At 42.7% G+C, this 23,425-nt stretch overlaps 2 protein-coding genes across 2 annotated transcripts; one reads left to right on the top strand and one right to left on the bottom strand.

The window, feature by feature from the left end:
• The first annotated feature begins 861 nt into the window (after positions 1 to 861).
• Positions 862 to 8,017, top strand: LOC113166284 (D(4) dopamine receptor-like). The gene is made up of 4 exons (XM_026366343.1): positions 862 to 1,095; positions 2,682 to 2,794; positions 4,977 to 5,566; positions 6,792 to 8,017. The coding sequence occupies exons 1-4, from the start codon at positions 862 to 864 to the stop codon at positions 6,998 to 7,000; spliced, it is 1,146 nt and encodes a 381-aa protein (XP_026222128.1). The 3' UTR covers positions 7,001 to 8,017.
• LOC113166282 (deformed epidermal autoregulatory factor 1 homolog) lies at positions 7,353 to 14,475 on the bottom strand. Its single transcript, XM_026366341.1, has 13 exons — positions 14,060 to 14,475; positions 12,993 to 13,090; positions 12,490 to 12,613; positions 12,236 to 12,385; positions 11,702 to 11,841; positions 11,503 to 11,568; positions 10,891 to 10,935; positions 10,438 to 10,561; positions 10,128 to 10,271; positions 9,716 to 10,005; positions 9,500 to 9,598; positions 9,172 to 9,261; positions 7,353 to 8,703 (listed from the first exon to the last, which is right to left on the bottom strand). The coding sequence occupies exons 1-13, from the start codon at positions 14,253 to 14,255 to the stop codon at positions 8,602 to 8,604; spliced, it is 1,668 nt and encodes a 555-aa protein (XP_026222126.1). The 5' UTR covers positions 14,256 to 14,475; the 3' UTR covers positions 7,353 to 8,601.
• Between the last annotated feature and the right edge of the window lie 8,950 nt (positions 14,476 to 23,425).

Below are 23,425 nucleotides of genomic sequence, written 5' to 3'. Positions count from 1 at the left end.
AGTCACAGTCAGTATTAAAGGTCCATTAACCCCCATTTAGCAGCTTCTGTTTCTCTGTTACGCTTCTTGTTCTCTGCAGCACTCAGATCAACGTCCTCTCTCATTTGGTTTCAATGATTCTAACTGATAAACAGAGTTGTGGGTATATTTTTTGCAGTGGTCGCTTCTTTCTCTCTCTCTCAAACACACACACACACACACACACAAAATGAACAGACAGACAGATGGAAAAACTGTCTCCTGCTGGAGCTCAAGGACTGAAGGGCACCGTAAAGCGCATCTGATAAGCGGCTTTAATCGGCTCATTTGGCCCCGGTGGCCTTTAGTAGGCTCCAGGTAAACGCATCGGGGCGGAGAAAACCCGCAGGCTGAGACACTCACCGCTGTCTGACCGATCTGAGACGCTCCAGATGGTCTTGAACCCCACAGCGTGACCTTTAAACTGAGGATTCTTGGATTTTCTTCCACAGTTTTCTAATAATTTGAGGATTTTAATGCGCCTTTGATCAAACTGCTCCTGTTTTATTTGAGGTGTTTCTCGATATAAATGCTCTTTATCAAGGCCACAGCCGGACTTTACCAACATTAGTTTAATATTTGTTGTATAAACAGTGTAAAGATGTGTTTCACTGTGTGAATGAGATCGAATCTCGTCTGGTTCCTTCCGTTCCTTCTGCGTAAAGTGCGCGTCAGAGCGCTCTGGAGCTGCACACTGAAGTCCGGTAGAGTCTGATTCGAGTCTACCCGACACCATGATGAGACCACAGAACGAGGACCAGAGTACATCCCAGCCCTCATGAGAATCCGGTGGCCACATTGCGGTGGCTCAGACCGGGACGCAGCGGAGGAGCCGCGGTGGAGATGGCGGCCAACCTGAGCGCGGCGGCGGCGCCGGAGGAAGAAGGACATAACCTGCCGGCTCTGGTGTTCGGGATTCTGCTGATCGTGGTGATCATCTGCGGGAACCTGTTGGTGTGTCTGAGTGTGCTCACCGAGAAGGCGCTGAAGACCACCACCAACTACTTCATCGTCAGTCTGGCGGTGGCGGATCTGATGCTCGCGGTGCTCGTGCTGCCGCTGTTCGTCTACTCGGAGGTGAGTTTGACTGAACCACACGAGCTGTGCAGACATCAAACCTTAGCTGAGACACTTTTTACCTAAACTCACAGCTCCTGCTGCCCCTGAATGTCTCAGATACAGATGCAGACGTAAGGATTGCAGTAATAAATTAAATACCTTTAATTAAAACAGCCTTAATTTAATTTTAATTTGCTCCTGAAACACAATAAAACCTTTAATCTGAAACGGAGGTATCAGAATGTGTTAGTTTATTTCTAAAATCCAGAACCAACCACCTTTAAAACACCTTAATTTTAAAAAGTCCTAATTGATAATAAGGGGTTCTCAAGAGATGCATGAAGTTCTCTTTAGGTCACACAGAGGTTGAACTGATGTCATGTGTTGCATCTCCCAAATCTGCAGCATCACTGATGGTTTTTAAGGGTTAACATCTTATAATTAACACACAGCATCAAAATGACCAATGATTTTCCAAATGAAAACCTGGGGTTATTTAAAGTATAAATTAAGGGATGGTTTTATGTACAACTAAAAATCAACTTCAAACATGTTAATGAACTATTAAACCCTTTAATTCATTACCACTAATTTATCCATTAATTATCCTCTTCAATCCTCTTTAAAGAAAGAATGGGCAGCAAGCTCTTTGATTTAATGAAACTGTGGTTAAACATTGACCAACAGGTCAACGCTGAGCTGCACATTAATAGATTAATTTGTTTAACGAAGCATCCTAAAGGGCGACCTGCTCATCTGGGTTTATAAGACTTGAGAAGAAGAAAAAACTACAATGAGCTTAAAAAATAAAAAGTGTGTGAGCCTATTGGATTGACCTGGTTTTCTGCACTGATGTGTTTAAGCTAACAGTTCACATACAGTTACAGTCTTTCACCCATTAAACATCCAAAGTTGTTGTGGAGTGTTTAATAAACACACGTGACGTTGTTCTTTGATAAATGCAGTTGCAGTGTGTTTTTATTTACATATATTTTAATTTTTAATGCATCACTGTCTGTGTCTCGTTGCACCTAAGTGTTGCTGACCTGCATCAGGTTGCAATGACGTCTATGTGTGAAATTCTGTGAACCTTCCCTTTAACCATCTGACCCCCAGGAGACCTGGCAAAGCCCCGCCCCTGGTGTGACGTCAGAAGGATCAGCTGCAGAGTGAAAACAAACACTCAGCTCTCACATTTCATGTGATTTATTCTAATTTCATCTGTTGTGAATATAAAAACTGACTCTTTTCTCCTGTTTTATTTCACTTCTCATTTCACTTGATGTATTTTCTTCACCTCACTTGGTACCAGTGTCACAAAACACCTCCTCCTACAATCAGTCAGTCATTGTTGATCAGAGTTCAGAGAACAGTGTGTACATTCCTGCTGAAGCCGTCTTTCTTCCTGAGGCCACAGGTCAGCTGAAGAGCCCCGCAGTCACAATCACTCCTCTTCTGGAGGCACAGTTTGTTCCTGAATAACGTGTTGAGCTCTATAAACATCACTGTTTATGAATGCACAGAGTAACTTTAGATAATGCTGCAGAAAAGCTGAAGAGTAAAGTAGTAAATGAACGTTGGTGAACAGACGGAGTGTGTTTCAGTTCCAGGACGGAGTGTGGACCCTCAGCACCACCATCTGTGACGGGCTGATGACCATGGACGTGATGCTGTGCACCGCCTCCATCTTCAACCTCTGTGCCATCAGCATCGACAGGTCAGTGCTCACCTGTCAAGAACAGGACTCAATTCATCAGTGGAGTCACTTTTGATGCTTTTACAGCAGCAGGTTGATCTTGAGAGTTGCTGACAAGCAGAAAGAAATTCCATGAATGTGTTAATTAAATGCAATTAAAGCTGATTCTATGTGATTTTAATTTAATTATAATCCCCTTAAGATTTAACAGTTAATCTTAAGGGGAACACAAATGTCTGCATCACATGTTATGACAATAAAACAGTTGATAGATACGATTTTTACTACATAGTGAAAAATCAAGGATCATCAGAGTCCGTTAGATTCCTCGTCTGGGAACAATTAACAGGATGAACGGAGACTGTGCTGCACTGTGAGTGATGACAGTCAGGATTTTTATGAAATTGAGATACAGGAAAGTCTGAAACTGGTCTCTGTTAGGGGTTTAAAATCCATATGCTCATCTAGACCATGTTAAAAATGTTTCACCAGAGCTGCATTTATGATGAACGCGGTGATGCAGATAATTCAACCGCAGCTTTACAGCCAAATAAACTCGACGCAGAGATAACTCAGTAAAGTTGATTAAAAATCACTTGTAACTCACAGACTCATAACCTTCAATCAGCCTCAGGTCAGGGTCATCAGTGGCCAATCAGCTGCCTAATCAAAACAACGCCCTGAGCGGTCTGTCAGAGACTCCCTGCTGAGGGGTTCAGGTCTGCGTCTGGTCCTCACAGTTCGCTCTGATGTGAAAATATGATGATGACCTTCAGTCGTTTTCCTGTAAAAGCTCCAAAAGAAGAAAAACCAGAGCAGACAGAACGATCTGAAGGATGTGTCTGCAGCGATGAATTGCCTGCTTCGCTTTGCGCTCATTAGTTTGACTCTATGAGATTATCTGAACCTTTAGTTGATCCTGAGAGATGAAACTTGGAGCTGGCAGCTTCTCTAAACTGATGTCGCATCTCTGGAAAACATGATTACATCAGAGACTGATGGAGGCAGAGCAGCTAACGTGGACGGATGGTGATGATCTGAAGCTTTTTGAAGCAGTCTGCAGCAGTTAGAGGTCTAACTGGACGACGGCGTCTAAATAATTCAACAGCCGGGGCAGGAAACAGATCCTGAAGGTCTGCAGAGAGTCCACCTGCTGCTGTCCACAGAAATCTTCCGGTCTCTCTTCACGTTTGATGGATTTGAGAGCAAACTGACTGTTGACCTGCTGTCATTCATGGATGGATTATTGAACAGCGGGGTCACGAGGCACTCTAAATGAAGTGACTCTGACATGAATGTCTTGTTGGAAAGTCAAAGAGGTCGTTCTAAAGTGTGAATGTCTCCTCATTGTTTAGTTTTTCATTCTGATCTGCTTCCAGCACCAAACTGCAACATGATGAATTCTTGTTTTTATCAGTCTCATCATGTGATGGAGAACATATTTAGATAGTACACTTAAGTAAAAGCAGAAATTAAAAGCATAATTAAAAATAGATCTTCATTACTTGTATTGCAACATTACTACCTGTAAAACATTTCATTGTGCAGAAAGGTTTCACATATATATTATAATATATTTTAAGATATTAATCTGAATGATAACTGAAGCTGTCAAATATATGAATTAGATTAAAAATGACAAGACCTCTCCTCATATGTAAAATACACTAGTATTACATAAAACAGCACTTATGTAAATGTAGTTCTGCCACTGATCTGTTCTCCTCTACAAGAAATATTCTGTGAAGGAAGTGTAATCTGTGTTCTCCAGTAAGATCCTGATGTGCAGGTACAGATTTCAACAACAGCAGCACTTCTTAATCACAGGTAACCTGCGAAACAAGGGAGTTGAACTGAATTCCACTTATTTTTATTAACTGTAAATTGGTTTGCTAATTAAAACTTTTATCTTCATATCTCTCCTATTTATCAGATTTAATGTATTTCTATTTTGAACACACAAGACAATCACTCATGATGTTCATCACAGTTCACTGTACTTTACCACAGCTGATGTCAAGGATTTTTATTTTTAATTTTTATTCACAGTACCTTGTTGTAAGAGCTCAACAATACTTGAACAAACTAACATCACCATAAATTAAATTGTCGTTGTAAAGGTTCTACCAGGCCTCTGCTGCAGCCTCCAGTTCCTGCTTGTTTCTGGGGTCTTGATTGTAAAAGTGTTTCTCTCTTGTTGCAGGTTCATAGCTGTGTTGATCCCTCTCAACTACAACAGGAAGCATGTGGACCTGCGACAGGCAGTCCTGCTGTCAGCCACCTGGATCCTGGCCCTGGCCGTGGCCTCGCCCGTCATGTTCGGCATTAACAATGTGCCGGGTCGTGACCCTAGTGAGTGCAAACTGGAGAACGACGACTACGTCCTCTACTCGTCCGTGTGCTCCTTCTTCATCCCTTGTCCCATCATGCTGATGCTCTACTGTGGCATGTTCCGTGGCCTGCGGCGCTGGGAGGAAGCACGTAAGGCCAAACTGAGGAACAGCATCATGGCCTGCCGCAAACTGCAGGAGGCTGCTGCCTCACTCCCTCCACTGGCTTCACTTCCGCCACCTCTTCCACCAATCATAGAGCGGGAACTGACGGATACTCCGGATGAGCCATCCACCATCCCGTCCCCAGACCAGCCCTACAACTCATCAGAGTTCAAGGATGCTCCTGTGCCAGCAGTGAGCTTCGCAGATATCAAGTTTAACCCCGACCCTCACAGGAGAAAGCGAGCCAAGATCAACAGCCGGGAGAGGAAGGCCATGCAGGTTCTTCCTGTCGTTGTGGGTGAGTTTACTTACATGTCACTCACATCACTACCACATGAGGCTGGATTAGGAAGAAGAGCAGGAATGACAAGATTCCAACTCCAACAACAACTGAAGAACAATTTCTGAAACTCATCTCATTAAGTTGTCAGTCGTGGCCCCAAAGCAACAGCTTCACCAACTTCCCTCTGAGATGCACAGAAACACGAAACAACCTTAAAAAGTCAGGAGATCTGTGAGACCAACGTGCAGTGATGTGCCGTATGGTTTCATTCATGATGTATCATGATAATTCCTCTTCATGATAAGAGTTTGTCAAAGACGTGGATTGAGGCAAATGATAAAACAGGGTTGTGTTGTTGCTGTGAAGGAAATGTCTCACTCGTATTGCATTTTTTAACAGGTAACTTTAGGTACCTGAACGTCTCACCTCTACCTCTGATGTCTGTTCAGAGGTACTAAGACGTCATTTAGAAAAGCTCGGCCTATTAATAGCAGCCAGAGTTGCTTCTAATGCGTAGAACACTTCACTTTAGCACACAGCAGTTAATCCTGCTCCTTAATCTGAAATCCAATTATTGCATAAAGCTCAGTCTGACACAGTTCTCAGGGTGCAGGTGATTCTCTGCTTCATTAGCTCACCTGAAAGGTGTGCTGATAGTCTGGACTGGATACTATGAGCAAGATGTAATGTAGATATAAAGACAGTCAGATAAAATAATGCAGTGGCTAACTTTCTAGTTTTTACCTGGGAGGTTCTTACAGCTCTGTCCACCCACTGTCACTTCTACTACTACTGAGCTACTGGCTGCTACTAGTGTGATGTGATGTCACCTCTGCAGGTACATCGGTAATTTAAGTCGGTTAGTTAACTCAGGCTACAAAGAACATTGTTTGGCTACGGTCCCTAAATGAAAACAGAGGACGATGATGAAGACGGAGTAAACTGACACTAATGTTCCTCATGGCCAGAACAGAGGTGAAAGCCATTTGTGAATCTCTGCCTCCTGGTAAAGAATGGTAGTAGATAAATAGGTATTGAAGGTATTTAATCAGAGAGGAAGTGAATGTGTGTTTTATTGTTATGAGGTCAGTTGGTAGACGGGCTAGTAGATAGGTACATTACATATACATATATACATTACATTTTAAGGAGTTAAAAAGCTAAATTCAGATTTCAATGGTTCTGTCCTACTGTAGACAAACTCCTCTGGCCTCTGATCCTTCTTATCCTCCTGTTTCAGGTGCCTTCCTGTTCTGCTGGACTCCCTTCTTTGTCCTCCACACGATGCGAGCTCGCTGTCAGCGCTGCCACGTCCCACCGGCCCTGATGAGTGTGGTGACGTGGCTCGGCTACGTCAACAGTGCCCTGAATCCTGTCATCTACACAGTCTTTAACACAGAATTCAGGAACTTCTTCAAAAAGTTTCTGCACCGCTGCTGTTCCGCCTGACGAGGATAACGCTGCTGCTGCACAGATGGTTTTTGAATGCACAGATACAAAAGACACTACTGTTAATTTACTTTGACACTGTTTCCTTCCTCTGTGAGGTTTTTATTTTTCTATATGTGATGACAGCAAAGTTTGTTTGAGCTTTATGTACTCTGAGGAACAAAATGTACAGAGGATATGCAACCAACAAGAACTGATTTTATATGATGAAATTCATCTTTTCAGAATAAAGGTTTTCACAAAAAATGGAGATTCACATCTATTTTTACTAGTAGGGGTTCTATCCCAATACATGGATCTGAATGTCATCTGAAGTTGAAGGTTTGGTCAATAAAGTATGAGATGACAAACTCTGTCTCATCTCAAACGTCTCATCCTGGGAGGAGCGATGGAGGTGGAGGTGCACTTCACTGTCACCAAGAAACAGCAGACATTGGAGCGCCGTTGGGACTGAGCCGCAGCACAATCAAATGTCATCGTGTCTGAGATGATTCATCAGGAGTCCCTCTGACAGATCACCTGACTGCTGACTGTCAGAGATATCAAAAATAAAACGAACAGCTGACAGAGATTAAACACAGATGACTTAATGAAATGCACGTTTTATGGGATTCCTGCAGGTGGAACAATGTTTTTATATCTAAGACACTTATGGGTTAAAAGTAAAAATCTCCACTTCATTAATAAATTAACTTAAACATTAAATAAACATCTGAGGAGATGAATGAAGACAGGCCAGTATTGTGCTGCTGTACAGGCAGACAACAGTACTGCTGTTGGAAAACAAAGACAAAACAAGACACCTGAGCTCTGATACCACAATACCATTATTAACAGACAACAACTGATCTCTAAAGGCCAGAAAACCCATTTTATGTTCTTCAACTGCCATTATGGCAAATTAACAGAAAAAAAATTAAAGCACAAACTGGACGTGTCCAGATTTTTTCTCATTTCTAACTGAACAACAGCTCTGGTTTCCTGCAGAGATGCCATTCATCCTATTTCTGTCAAGCACTACACAAACTGCAGTAATAATAATTAAGGCAGATCTGGATTTTGAACACTCAACTTTCTGTGTAAAAATAGAAAATCACAGAAAAAAACAAAGATATGCATCATCTTTAAGAAAGTCTGAAACTGTTCACTTGTTAAAACAACACTGGGCCACAAATAGTGTTTAACCCAAAGTAAAAACCTTTCAAATGATAATGTGAATCACTAACAAAATGCCACAACAGACAGGCACTGACATCGAATGGGTTGTTAATTTAATAGATATCGTTGATTTTTTTTTTATATGTTTGATCTTTATTTAACCAAGATCTGTATGTTAGGTAATTGTTTCAACAAAAAGAGTCCCTGAGGGAGGATCAGTTCCTCTACCGTCCACTTGTACAGAAGTGAATCATACCCCCCAACGTCTCTGCTAATTCAACATCAACACAGATTTTGTTCAGCTCTCAGGAGACCAGAGACCTTTTTTCTCCTGCTGGTGTCAAAATAAATTTCACAATAAAAGTTCCAGTGAGGAGTTTTTGAGTGTTTTTCATAGAACCACTTGTCTGCTGCAGGTGATGACCTCAGGGTCTGCTACACCTTCATTTCACCTTGTCCATGTCGATGGCTGTGACTGGCTCCTCCTCCTGGACAGCCACACCTTCTGTTGACTGGCAGCAGGTGTGCTGATGATCCTTCCAGTCCTGCAGAAACAAAGACCATTTATGTTCATTAGTGGGAGCCATGTTCTGCACGATGTACCTCGAAAGTTGCAGGTAAATATCCTCTTAAGATACTTTCACAAAGCTACAGAAAACATGTTTATTAAGTAACTTATAAGCCAAGCGACAAGGTATAGGTTGACCTAAATGCTAGAGCTGAAATTATGTTCTTTAAATTAATTTACTTATTAAGTCTACAGTGACTGTTTGATTCTGCAGATTGTACTAGAGAAATGACCTTTTAAATGTTCAGACTGTGTTTAATGTCAGATACAGTTGAATTATCAAGCCACTATTTTCAAATATCAAATGTGTAGCACAGTTAATAAAATGTCTACAGTGTTTTTATCTGTTCTTTTTCTCTATTACTTAAATACATTAAGCGAAATATCTCATTCACCCTCTTGGTAAATTAAAAACAGATGACTGTTTTGTTGAGGTGAGCGTTACCTTTCTCTGACAGAAGGTGGAGCAGTAGTTGACTTTGTGACACCCGGTACACTCACTCATGGCCACCCGACCACAGTTTACACACATTTGCTGTAGAGTCAACATCGGAGAACACATGATGACACAGCAGAATGAAACATGAAACATGAATGAAAACTGTTTTCAATCCGGTTACAAACTTCTCCAGGCTAACGTCAGACGCCGTTGCGTGAGTAAATACTACCGACTCGTACGTCACATCTAACTTTAGCTTCTGTTCTAAACATCTGAGATAGCAGAACAGATAACACAGATCAGATTTTGGGAAGAGTGTGTATGTGGGTCATACATTGATGATGATCTCGGTAATGTCAGAGCTTCTCTTTGCCTCGGAGTCGTCCGGCTGCTGAAACGAGATCTGGTTGTGGAACGACTGATTGAGGCCACACTGAAAACACACACAAACATATATCTTGTTAATCCTTTTACATCTAATCATCCTATGTAATAACTGAATCTTGTTAATAGTGCTTATCTGATTTTTAGACTGTGTGTGTGTTCTCACCTCCTTGCGGCCCCCCTGACCTTTGACCCCTGCAGTGTCCCCTGCAGTGTTTTTGGCCTGTTCGATCAGAGCCTTCAGCTGCTGGACGTTGGTCAGCAGCGTGTTGGCCAGCTCCTCCAGATACAGCCATGTGTTCTTCTGCCCCTCACTCACCACCGACGCTACCCCGCCCACAGGCCCCACTTCCAGCCCACTCACCAGCCCCGCTGACGGAGACGCCACAGCTGTCACGGCCATCTTGGCCTGAACTGGCTGAGGAGTCACAGCCAATGCTGGCAATGCTGTCAGCACTGAGGGAGAGAAGACAAACAAAGTTTTTAGCAAAGTATTGTTTTCATCAATTCTAGAAAAAATAAAATGCAGGACAGATGTTGGACAAATACCCGGAATAAGTGATTATGATGGACGGTACCTGCTGTACTGGCAAACACCTCACTCTGTGCTGAGCCCTCCGTTATGATGGCAGCAGTGGCGGCTGCGGTGGCATCGCCTGTTGGGGCTCGGTCAAAGGTCAAGGTGCCGGAGGTGGTGAACTGTCCTGCTGGGGACACAGTGACTGTGTCCAAACAGACATGTTTGAACAGTCAGTTAGAACTTTGTCCTACTTGTGTCTCAAATGTCTTAAAATCTGTGATGCTCAACTACAAACTGTTTTCTGCTGTGTGACACAGAGGCAGCACCGCTCCACTGGTCTCAAATCAGAATGAGTTCACCTGACGTACGTGTGGTCCCTGGGGTCAGCGTTATGTTTTTAGTGGCAGGAAGTTCCTTTTTCGGGGGAATGACCAAAGGCTCTGTGTCCTTCTTCCGTCTCTTGTACGGGACGAAGAGGCGGACTGGACCGGTCTGAACCGAGCAGAGAAGAGGCCGATAAATTTAACACAAAATCCAATAACCTTAATATCAAAGACAATAAATTTGAAAACAACTGATTTATGTAGTTTTTTTAACTTAAAGCTTCAGTAGCTTTTTTTCCCCATATAAATAATGAATAGAGCTGTGTATTGATATGTATCATGATACAGTGGTTATGATTGAATATATTGTGATATATAAGCAAGGTGGAATATTTAATTACATTTTAGGGAACCAAAATGTAAAAACCAGTTTCACACTACAGGTTAAACCATGCAAAATATGAGGACGTGGAGACAGAAATATACAAAATAATTTACCATGCTGATGTTTTCTGCTGCCAGAGAGTCTCCATCCTTTGAACACTAGAGAGGAAAAGAGAGAGAGAGACGCTTAAAACAACTAATTTGTCTGAACCTCTGTAATTCTGTGTGTGTAACTGATCATGATTCTTCAATTTATAAATTTACCCTTTATTTAATCAGATATCCAAAATGACAGGAACCTTTGTGTCCCAGAGCTATTCTTCAGTCTCTTTGTTCAGTGCAACAAATCAAACCAATTCAGTTAGAATGATACATAAACAAAAAGAAAATCAGTCGAAAAACTGGAACCAGAGACCGTGACGCCACAGAAGATGGATGCCTAATAGTCCAAACACTGCCTCAAACCACCCCCCCTATTAAATAAACATAACGGTCTGCCTTTCTTTCTTTTCAGTAATAAAGAACAGAGTTTTCCTGTTATATTCTGAGCACAAGAGTCTTATATAAGTGAATCCAGAAACTCCAGCTACCTCAGATATCCGAACATTATCTCGACAAAGTATAACTTTGTGAATCTACATAGAAAAAAAGTTGAATCTACTCTACATGAACTGTAATTCCATGTTTTGGTCATTAATTATCCTGCATGAGGTCCTGCAGACTCACCGCTGTCAGGTCATCACAGCAGGCTGCACAGGTGCAGGAGGCAGCGTGTGGGTTCAGGATACACTCCTATACATGCACAAACAAGTAAGGTTTAACTTCAGACAGAATTTAACTGTGTTCATACTGAAGAAGTGCTTTGTACTGCTCTGCTGCAGTATTAGTGTAGGTATAAATAATTATTAGTAGTACGCAGTAGTACCTGTATGAGGCAGAGCAGAGGTCTGCCAGCGTATCTGATGCTCCTCTTCCAGTCTTTGCTGCTCGCCCTTCCAGCCAGAGCTTCAAACTCTGTGGGAGTGAACCACTGCTGGCTGTGTTTGATGCAACGCCCTTTACCCCCTGAACACAACACAACACAACACAGCACAACACACTGTCAGTGTAGGTATTAACACAAATAAACATAGAACTAGAACATAGTGGTGAAGTGAGTTTATTAATTAACAATCTAATTCAAATAGTTTGAGGTGACTGATAGGTCCCACTACATGCTTCTTTCTAAGACAGCTAGAGTCTCTGGAAGCAGAAAACATTCATTTGGTGCAGATAAACATGACAGGCTTTCTTCTATAATATTAATAGTAAAAATAGAGAATATTTTATTTCAAAAGCACATGTTGACTGAAATGCCATGCAGTTCTCTTAGATTGAAAAACATGTTGGGAACAGAGGAGCTTTCAGTGCAGAATTAGTTTAGTAGTAAACTAATTTACTAATCCTTCTGTGTGATCACCTGATCCCAGTCGGTTCTTGTAGAGGACTCCGCTAGTGTTCCTGCAGCGGACCGGCAGCTCATTGTTGTAGACTGAGGGGTCCCAGTTGTACTTGGAGCAAGAGTCTTTGTCCTGGGGTGGGGTCAGTGGTGTCGGTGGAGTCTGCGGGCCTATGGCACCCACAGTGGGACAAAACAGGCAGAGATTAGCCTCAGAAACAAACAACGGGTTCACTATGGACACCTCAGACACAGTAACACACACATGTACATACCAGGTCCTATGGTGGTGGCAGACTTAAGTCCAGCCTCAACAATGCTGCCATCAGTGTGAACCACAATCAGAGTGGCCTTCTGGGTACTTAGTCCTTCACCTAGCTGGAGTGTGGTCCTTCCAGTCTGTACCATGTGAACATATGCACAGTATAAACGCCTACAAAAAAAACGGCCCCATGGGAGGAGGTACCACGCTTTACCAGAAGCACAGCAGCTGACTCGTCACCATCATAATAAAGAAATAAAGTTATATTGGAAGTCTATAGAAGAATTTCTAGTAGTATCTGTGTTATTCAGACTCTGGTTTCTCTTATTGAGTTTCTTTCTTTTTACTTTTTACACAGGTCAGTAGTTATTTATAAGGTTGGTCACGCTAATGAATATTATGGAAAGCTAATAGAAAACAGACACTCAGCTCAAACAAAGAGAATATGCAGCTCTTTGGAACTCTACAGACATGTGAAATAACAGTAAGCATGTGTAGTAGTGTGTGTTGATCTACCAGAACGTGTTCAGGGAGGCTTCCTGACGTGGCGACGGTCGTAGTGAAAACATTGTCCTCTGCAGCCTGAACGTCCCCGACTGTCACTGAAGTCACCTCTGATCAATACATAGATGTTCACATGTTATATTATCAAACTGGAGGGTTAGGATGACAGCACATGGTGATACACAGCACGACATGGGAATAAATAAATATCCGCTGATTCAGAGGATGTTTTCTGTTAATCTATAACATGTGAATGAGAGAGGAGACTCACTACTTAAACCATTTTATCTATAATTATTCAGTAGACTTCACAATAATGAAAATTACAAAGAGCAACATTCTTAGAATCTCACATTAATTAACAAAGACATAACTGTTAGAGGATTATTAATATTATTATAAGGTTCTGTGTAAACTAATATATTTTACAGCCAGATTAGAAGTCCTGATGCTCAGTTTGCCCTGGCCAAACTACTTTGTATTTTTGACATTTTTATGCATTTAAAGTAAAAAAAGGAACATTGATAGGCTGTTTATTAATTAGCTGGACTTTTTTGGAAAAATACAAACCACTCTTCAATTGTTCGGCGTGCATAGAATTTATCAACCAAAACTCATCGAAGTAAACACGAACTTAACAACAGTAAACTAGCTGTAACTTCACAGATGTGATGAGAAACCCCCTAACTAAATGTTTACATTTGATCAGGTTTAGTTGTTGTTTATTTGTCTGCATTTGCCGAATTTAAACACCTATTATACAATAGTAAATCCTAAAGCTGTGTGGAGTATGGGCAATTATTAGATTAAAAATACTTAAACTGTCTAATAATTGAATGAAGTTTGGCGACATAGGCGCAGTAGCATCGTCTAACAACAAACGCACAGGAGCTACGATGGTTCACGTATTGTTGACGGGTTCTGCTGTTGCATGTGAGAATCGATCCTAATTCACTGTAGGAGCAGAAAATAAAGTCCCAAATTCTGCAGGTAATTCACATTTTAACTCCACTTTGTGTTTTAGCGCCACCCCGCACCGCAGCGGCCTGCAGCCGGCTACCAGCTACAACCCGCCTTGCCTGCAAAAGCCGCCTCGGCCTCGTCAGGGTTCGGTAGGGACTCGGCTGCCATGTCGATGTTTCCCGGCTCCGCCATCACGGCCATCGTGGCGACTTCGGCCTCCGACTCGGTCTCCGAGCCCGCTCCCTCCACCTGCGGCCCGAGGGGCGGTTCATCCAGCCCGAGCGCCTTCGTCGCCGAGTCCGCTTCGTCCATTCTTCCGTGGAACGACAACAGCCGAATGCGACCGAGCAGCAGCGGGACAGAACGAGGTCCGAGAGCAGCCGAGCCTCGTCCGACCCGGAGCAGAACCGAAAATACGAAACGCGTTTGACGATGATGGATGAAAATCAACAGTGTTTCGTCCAAAGTTGGCGGAAACGTCAAAGAATCAGACGAGTTGATCCAGAGAGAGGAAGTCTGCCGCACTGTCTCAGGAAAGGGATGCACCGAAGACTGCCGAGAAAACACGAAGCGACACACAGCGGCCGAAACACACATAGGCCCCAGAAACAGCACAGTGTTAGAGAACAGAACAGATGTTTTCTCTGTTCAGTTATTTGAATTATTATTATTATTATTATTATTATTATTATTAGTCCCAAAAACTTCAGAGCTACTACCTGAATACCAACACACGCAGTATGTGGAAGGCCCTGAAGCAGGTCAATCCTCACAAAGCTGCAGGATCAGATGGTGTTTCCCCTGAAAGCCTGCGGGGACCAACTAGCATATGTGCATGCAGACATCTTCAGGTAGTAGTCCCTTGCATTTTTTAAAAATCCACTATTATCCACTACCTGTCCCTAAGACATCAGACACATCCAGCCTGATGTGATATACTTTAGGCCAGTGGCGCTCACACCAGTCGCCATGAAGTGCTTAGAGAAACTGGTCGTCAGAACCATTAAGCACATGGTTCCGGACACTGTAGACCCTCTCCAGTTTGCCTACTGCCCCAACAGATCAGTGGACCCTGCAGAAGCTTGGTGAACAACATTTTTGTCTATGGAGAGAATGATCTCATCCTCACTTATGTTGGACTGTGGCTCAATCTACTTTTACAGCAAAAACTCTCTTCTATGTGACAGCCAAGTCCTGTGTGCTCGTTTATGAAGGAATAGGAGAAGAGATTTCGGTCTCAGGTTATATGTTTATTTAACAATCAATTAATAAAGTAAATGAATATTAGAAGCAAAATGAATAAATGAATAAAGCATACAGAGCTCTGGGTCTTGATCTTCCTATCCCTGACAAACAACAAGGTGTGTATCAGTTCACAAAGTCTGACTCTCTATCTGTCCCTGACCCAGTCTTTTTCTACACAACAATACAATAATTTGCATAAACATTTGCACGTTCTCCATCCTGGTTGGTCCACACGTCTGACTCCCTCAACTTTCTCGTCCACCTCAGCGCTATCTGACTCCTTCACCATCCTCCGTCATTGGTCCAACTGTTGCTCTCCCCTCTGTTGTTATCAGATTCCTTGTAGCTGTAGCCTTTTTATCCTCAGCTCTCGTTCCCAGTGATAAATCCTGGGCTCTGAAATCATAATAAAAAAGACACCTTGTGCCTCGGCCCCCTCCATACCAAGTCACTCCCTTGCCTTGCAGCTTAATTGCAAACAGCTTTCTCATAACATTTATCATATTGTTATCAGTGGTTTTCTGCATGGCGATCTTCTCTGCCCTCTGAGTGTTTTCTCCATTCCCTTACAGCATTTTAAATTTCCCCTATGCATACATATATTGTTCCTTGAGGTGGTCAACATTCTTTCCATTTCCCAATAGTATTAATGGTTAATCATAAATGCTGCCTTTGCATACAATCCGTGTCCCTTGATGGTTATCGTATATAACATTCGTGCATACCATTCTGGTCTCTATGGTGAACAGCAAATAATGCTTGTGCATATGACTCTTGTCTTAGATGAAACATGCTATTCAACTATTAATGTTAGATAAATGTAACTTAAAGTATTAATCTACTACTACTGTTGAATGAGTACAAGTTAAAACATTGGTTAAGCATCACACAATATCATATATTTACAAGTCCCCCTTTTGGTCTCATTAAAATGAGACCAACAATGTATGTTCACACCACATCTTCCTCCTCAGCGTCACCATCAGCCTCCTCCCGTCCATCTTTAGTGCCACCATCACTGCCTTCATCTGTGCCATCTGTTAGGGCGGAGGACTCTTCTTATCAATGGCAGTGAATCTTTCAAACAGAGATCAAATACAGGGGATACAACAACATCCACACAATGCCAATGCAGTTATCATACCAACCTCTTCTGTACATGGTTCCTTCGGAACAAGTCTTGCTAACACAGGCATTAGGACACAAGTATAGAGCGTAATCCCTCCATTTCTGTGGATCATTTCCACACTTAATCATTCCGCATAAGTCAAACTGGAATGTGACCTTAGTTCCCTCAGTGTAATTTAGTTCAATTCCCCCATAAGTTCTGAGACATTAATCAGTTGGATGATGTACTTCCCTTTTTTCTGTTTCATCCTTCAGATCCCACGTCTGTGTGTTTGTCACTGGTGGATGATTTCCACAGCAACAATGATGTGATCACTGCAACAGAAGTCAGCAAACAAATTCCAAACCACCACCTGTTCACATTTCACATACATGATTATTGTCATGAAATCACAAATATACAAAATGATTTAAGTAATAATAAAAACAAACTCGTGTGTCCCTCTTTATCTTCTGGAATAGCAAATTACCTTCCTTGTTTCACCAGCTAACACATTAAAACTCTTACTTCTTAAGCTAAGCAATGTATTCTTTGTCGTCACTAGCTTTGCAGGGTTTTACTTTTTTTATTTCGTTCTTGTTTTCTCTGAGGCAGCTTCAACTGCGGCTGAACTAATTTCAGCCTCTAAACAACTCCCTATCCGCCTGACTCTCTCCTGTAATCTGTTCCAAGGTCCTGGTTGGATGATCTGCAGCAGCATTATGGCTCCAGTGGCACCAGTTGTCTGCTTTTCCTTGTAGTCTCTTCCTCTTAATATTGTTAATTCTTAGTAGACTTCAAGGAAGGACTCAGTGTGATGAACCATCTCAGTTTAATACGTACATGCCGGCATGGAGAAAACACCACAATCATCTAACTGTCTTCTGCTCTACCTCTCTCTAACCCTCATACTTATACTTCTCAGGGCCCCCTCCACATAACATTCCTAAGGAACTAGGTATATGTGTACCATAAGGAAAACATAAATTTCTTCTACACATAGGCTGAATGTTTATACCATAAATTCCCACTACAGGTCTGTACTTTTTCACTCATGACTTTGTGACCCAGAACTCCTTACTCTTACCCATGTCCTATCTGTGAACCCTTATCCTGTCCGGTATCTCCTATCATCTTTCATACTAAAGTTGCTCTTTTCTCCTACATCTCACTGCGTGTGATGTCCTGTCACTTTACTTTGTAGGGCCTGTCCACCTGTGCTCTGACAACTTTCTCTAGATCACCTTCAGCAGTACCCAGTCCGTGTTGGGCGGCTTCTGGTCCTCGAAGTTTCCTCCTTCTGCTGTGACCTGTTTTGAAAAGACTGACACCAAAGCCGTTAGTTGGTCATAATATGGTTTGTACTCTAGAAGAATCTCCTCCTCCTTTGTGATCCGTATTCTGGCTCCTGGACCTGGAAATTGTTGCCCTGTTGTAAGCTCATATGGCGTGAAACCTGTGATAGAGTTTACTGAGCTTCAGATTGACATCAGCACTAAGGGTAGGGCATCCACACAGCTCGGTTTAGTTTGTGCACACACCTTCCTTATTTTCCCTTTGATAGACTGAATTATTCAACTGCCTGCAGGTCTTTGTTCTTTAAATGTGTCTGACCTGACTTTTCTTGGAAAACCATGCGTTGGTATGTATTGATGAGGAATTTTATTACTGTTTTTGCATCTTCTTTCTTTGCAGGTACTGCTTTTGGCCTGCCAGTGTATGCATCCACTGCTACCAGAAGATACCTGTATCCATTCACTCTCTCCAGCATGTCAGCGTAGTCAATTATAATTTTCTGACCTGGAAATTTTGGTAAAAAAATGGTCCTTTACGTGGCTTCACTGTGGCTCTAATATTATATTCTGTGCATATCTTACATTCTCTTATGTGATTTTCAATCATCGCTGGTAAAAACGGATGCCACCAATGTGTGAGATGCCTCTGCATCTGCACTTTGCCACAATGCGTTAACCCATGGCCTTCCTGTAACACAGAAGCTATCAAAGCTGGGGGTAACACGGGTCTACCGTCCGGTGACCTCCACAATCCTTCTGATTCCAGAAGTTCCTGAGGAGAGGCTTTCTGCTGCTCTTTTATCAACAAATTTACATCACAAGCTGGGAGCAAGTCATACACTGTTTTTCCTGCCTGTATCATCATGTACTGGGCTGTGTATCCTGCTGCTTTCTTTGTTTCCAAATCTGCCTACTGATTCCCTTTGGCTACTGTTGTCTCTGTTTTGTCATGACCTCTGCACTTTATTACTGCTACTTCTTCTTTAGGCTTCATTAGCGCTTCAACAAGCCGCTTGATGTCTTTCTCATGTTTGATTGGTGTCTTTGCTGCTGTCAAAAAATTCTGCTCTGATCCATTGACTGAGTTCTACTTGTATTGCTCCTACGACATATGCAGAGTCTGTATATATGTTCACCTTTTTCCCTTCTGACCATTCTAATGCAGCTATCATCCCCTGTAGTTCAGCTAGCTGTGCTGACTATTTCCCTGTGACTGTCCCTGTCACTATTTCTTCAAATCACATATGTGTGACTCCCCTTCCCCATGTTGTCTGCCATGTTGATACCTTCATGTGTGAACGTTATGCGTGGTGCATTTAAGATTTTCTCCAGTCTTGTCCGTCTTAGTAAGGTCATTGTGAATGCTGTTGAGTTCACATAAGCCACTATGCTATGTGTTGTCAGTACTGTTAATGCATGCCCCATGACTATGCGTGCTACTTTCTGCAAAACTTTGGCCACCCCTGCTGCATGTCTTGTGCATGGTGGGTGTCTGTCTTCTGTTGGGTCTAGTGTGACAATTGCATACATCAGTACTTGCCTACCTTCCCCTTCTTTCTGAAAATGAACACCATTTACTGTGTGTGATTTTCCAGAAACATCCAGGTGAAATGGTTCTTTGTACTCAGGGGCTGCCAAATTAGCTGCATGTGTAAGAGATTGTTTTAAGGAGATGAAACTGTTCTCTGTCTCTGTTGTCCACTGTAATGGGGCTGATACATTTCTCATCCCCTGTTCATTAACCATAGTCCTTAGTGGGTGTGTGAGCTCCCCTTATGATGCATTGAACTGTCTGATGTACCCTGTCAAACCCAGAAATGAGAGCATGTCTTTAACTGTGACGGGTTTGACGTGGTGTAGGATTGAGGATCTATGAGATGGAGATGGGTGTGTTCCAGCTAGATTGTGAGGGTTCTAACACCCCTGCTGCCAACAATCCCGCGATGGTGTCTGCAATCCCTGCCTCTGCCTCAGGTTTAAGAATGTATTGTTTTTGCCAGATAGGAGTGTAATCTGTTAGCTCAAACAAGATGGGATCTACATGTGCGCAGTGTCCAACGTCCGTTGGGCCTGCTGACCATAATGCTTCAGGAAGACTGTTGGATGATCAGTTTTCTCTTCTGTCTATGTTCTAACAGCACTTTGTCAGTTGTTCTGTGTATAATCCTGTAAACTTTGTGAGATGGTGAATACTGTAAACCAGGTAATTGGGTCCAGACCCAGTCTGTCAGTGCCATTAGATGTTTACACATTGGTCCAAGATCTTTGGCTTGATGCTAAGCATGTATTGCTAATGTCACATGAGGCAAAGCCTCGTTAGTCATTTCATACCACTCCATTTGTTCTGATGTTAATTCAACAGCAGCCGCCACACCCTAATTTCCCACTAGAATACAGCTACAGGATATGTCCCACTGTGTCCCCTCTATTTCTTCATAGAGAGCGTGTTGATAAATTTCATTCTCATTTCTATCATAATACAGAGTGACAGGGGGGTCTGTGGGAGGAGAGTAAGGATGTAGCATTTGAACCCAGGGTCGCCACTGGAAATACAGAGTCTGTATGCCGTTGCTTTGTTTGCTTTCAAGTTCCAAGAGGCCCCAGTATATGTCTGCCCATAATCCTTCAGCTCTGGGTGAAACATCAGCTGACAATAACATCTGAATGCTGGATTGAACTATTGACACAGAAGAGTTCACAGAGTACCCATTGGGAAAAGTCACAGTCAATCCCTCCGTTCCACACAGAACTGAAGCTCCACATTTCACCAACAAGTCTCTTCCCATCAAATTAACTGGACATCAATAGTCATATCCCTGACCATCTTCTATGGTCTGGGGATGCTGTCCATGCGGTGCCACTGCTGCATGGGGTGCTTGAAAAGGTGAAGCCATCTGATAACTTTGAGGCTGACCTTGTTGACCATATCCACCTCTGGCTGGAGCTGGACGTCCCCTGGGTCCCCACAGTTCAGGACAATCCTTTTTCCAATGTCCAGGCTGGCCACATCTGAAGCATGTGATTGGCCGACCCCGGGTCCTCCGCGACCCCTGCCTCTACCTCTCACACCTCCTGTCACACCTGTAAATCTCCCTCTATAACGAGGTTGTGGTATCCACTCAGGTACTGGATTTAAATCTAGGCTATAAATTTCTAATTTATAGCTTATAAAATTGTTGATAGGTTGTGTTTGCGGCTGTTGAACCACCTGGTTGGCTGACCTCTGATTTTTTTTCTTAGCATTGTTAACTTTTCTTCTAGCCTCCTCTAACTGGAGCTTAAGGAGCTCCACCTGTGCTGACTCCGTGCTCAGCTTATCCTCTTCCTGTTTAGCTTTGTGTCTCTTCATGTGGTGTATCAAATGTTTCTCCCACTTCTCGGTAGAGCATCCAAGGATGTCTGGGTTGCTGTCCATGGCTTCTTTTACTGCCTTGGGCATCCCAGTCATAACAGCGTTTCGAAATAGTGTGGTCTGTAACTGCCCTGAACCTGGGTGGCTTCCTGCAGTGTCTGTCCAAATGCCTTTGCATCTGTTCAAAAATGCTGACATGTCTTCTCCTTCTTTAATGGAGAAAGTCAGTGAAAGCATTGCTCCAAGGGAAGTAGGGAATTTATCCCTCATGGCTTTCCCTACAGCTGTGGCTTGTCTAGTGAATGGTTCTGAGTCTGGTAAAGTGTTAGTGCCTGCAGCAATCTCAATCTGTTCTATGTCGCACATAGCCAATTGTTGACCCAATAGTGCTCTCCAATCTCCCATTTCTAATTTATAGCCTAGTGTGTGTTGACAAAATTTCTCCATCCAGGGTCCTCCCCCCTCTGTGGGAGGGGGCATTTTATCCAGGATGCAATACATGTCTGTGAACAAAGGTTGATACATGGCCTTCATCTGAGTCCCCTTGTATATTAGTGGCATCTTTGTATATCTACTGGGTGTCTGCAGCTGTTCTCTGTGTCTTAAATTGTATCTATGTTCTTGATCAGCTTCTGGTGTGGCGCCATCTCGTGTGTGTCTGGTTAACGCCCCTACAAATGTAACTGGATATGTTTCATCCTCTCCCTCGTCATAACTTCTGCCCATTCCTGCATATGCATCTTCCTCTGGACCTCCCTCAGCACCTCCTGCTCTCAGTTTTTCCTCTCTACGTTCCCTTAGCTGTCTGTCCCCGAATCCATACACTATTGCTGTCTCACCGCCCTGTGATTGGCTACCTACCCCTGTCGATCCTCTGTAGGGGGTGGAGTGTGCTCCTGGACCTGTCTGGTGTGTGTGCATCTCTTGCTCTGCCCCTTCTGTGTGTTCAATCATAGCTAGACTTGTCTCTCTGGCTTCTCTCACCCTCCGTGCAGCTTCTTTTGTCAAACTTTCTACTTCTAGAATTCCCTCTTGTACTACTTCTTTAGCTCTCCTGTACTCATCTGCCCCTATTTCTGTTGCGTCCATCACTCCGTCTCTAATATACATTAAAGGCATTTGTGGTGGGAGATATGTGGGTGGCTGTACTTCAGGTATTTTAGGGTTCAATGATGGCGATGGTTCTGCTTTTTCTTTTTCAATCTTGTTCTCTTTAGCTGACTCTTTATCCATTACTTGTTTATGGTTAACTTCTACTGCCATACAGGCCAAAGTCATGTTATGCAAACAAGTTCTCCTCCGTTCTTTTTCCTTTCCCTCTTTGTTCCAATTTCTTTTCAACAACACAGTCCCTTTCTCATTCTCCCAATGCTCATCTGCCTCTTTCTTAGCCTTTCTTTCTGCTCTTCCTAAGAACAACGTTAACCTCTTTCTTTCCTCATCCTCTGGAACCTCGTTCCACGACTGTAAATCCTTCCATGCTTCATCATACTCTTTCATCACAGTGTCTTCCTCTCCTTTAGAAAGACCTGCCAACAACTGATCTCTAGTGCTCTGCCATTGTTGTGCAACAGTTAACATCACATCACGATCACAACCACCAAACTCTTCACACTCTCGATCAAATTCCCCTTCCATTGCATATATGTCTATGCCCTCTCAGTGTCCAGCTGTTTGTATCACACGTTTGTTCCAAGTAACTAACCTAATCAGAGATTAAGTTTTCCACTACTGACTATTTCTCACTGAGACACGATGTCTGCTTTCGACTGAGACACCTCTGAATTTCTACCACCCACCCAACCAATCAAGAATTTGTCACTAGCTTTTAATCACAATGTTAATATATCATAAGCGTTTCAGACACAGTTGTATTCAACACAATATATCAAACACAAGCTTTTACACAGCGTATTAAAAACAGGCTTTTAACACAGCATATCAGCACAAACACAGCATCTCAAACACAACATATCAATACCAACACTCTTGAACTCAAACCTTTGTTCACCACCAGTTTGAACTCATCACAAGCTCTTTATACATATGTATGCTGCTTCAGCGCTGTAGAAACATAAGATGACACACAACATGTAATAATGGGCCGAATTCTGTGAGCGCAGCTTTTATGAGATCCAGCTTAAAGGACTTTAAACCTCCTCACTTGGAGTGTCAAACTCTCTGAGGCCAACCTGGTGCGTTTACGGAGCCTTAAACCCGAAGGAGTTTAAACCTGACCTCTTTGACTGCGCAGGTCTATTTAATGAGTACTTTATCCCACAGGTCTTTCAACCCACCGTGCGACTTTAACTTTAACTTGTTTCAGAATTAGATATTCTCGGGGTTTCCAACCTGTTCTGGAGTCGGTGCTTTCTGAGGAATTTCACCTCCAGGACTTTAAACCTGTGCACTTTTATTTCAATGCTTTATTCATTTACTAGAACTAGGATGCTTGAAGTATAATGACAACACACAAATTTGG

This window comes from Anabas testudineus, chromosome 6, assembly GCF_900324465.2.
Source record: "Anabas testudineus chromosome 6, fAnaTes1.2, whole genome shotgun sequence".
Classification (NCBI taxonomy): Eukaryota; Metazoa; Chordata; class Actinopteri; order Anabantiformes; family Anabantidae; genus Anabas; species Anabas testudineus.
Note: the sequence above shows the minus strand (reverse complement) of the source record. Positions and strands in the feature narration are given on the sequence as shown.

Excerpts from the sequence above, each read along its gene's own strand:
- LOC113166284 (XM_026366343.1), top strand. The coding sequence starts at position 862 with ATGGCGGCCAACCTGAGCGCGGCGGCGGCGCCGGAGGAAGAAGGACAT. Across the intron at positions 1,096-2,681 it reads CGCTGTTCGTCTACTCGGAG|TTCCAGGACGGAGTGTGGAC; the intron begins GTGAGTTTGACT and ends AGTGTGTTTCAG. Across the intron at positions 5,567-6,791 it reads GGTTCTTCCTGTCGTTGTGG|GTGCCTTCCTGTTCTGCTGG; the intron begins GTGAGTTTACTT and ends CTCCTGTTTCAG.
- LOC113166282 (XM_026366341.1), bottom strand. The coding sequence starts at position 14,255 with ATGGACGAAGCGGACTCGGCGACGAAGGCGCTCGGGCTGGATGAACCG. Across the intron at positions 12,614-12,992 it reads GCCTCCCTGAACACGTTCTG|ACTGGAAGGACCACACTCCA; the intron begins GTAGATCAACAC and ends CACATGGTACAG. Across the intron at positions 10,272-10,437 it reads GCTGACCCCAGGGACCACAC|TCACTGTGTCCCCAGCAGGA; the intron begins GTACGTCAGGTG and ends GTTTGGACACAG.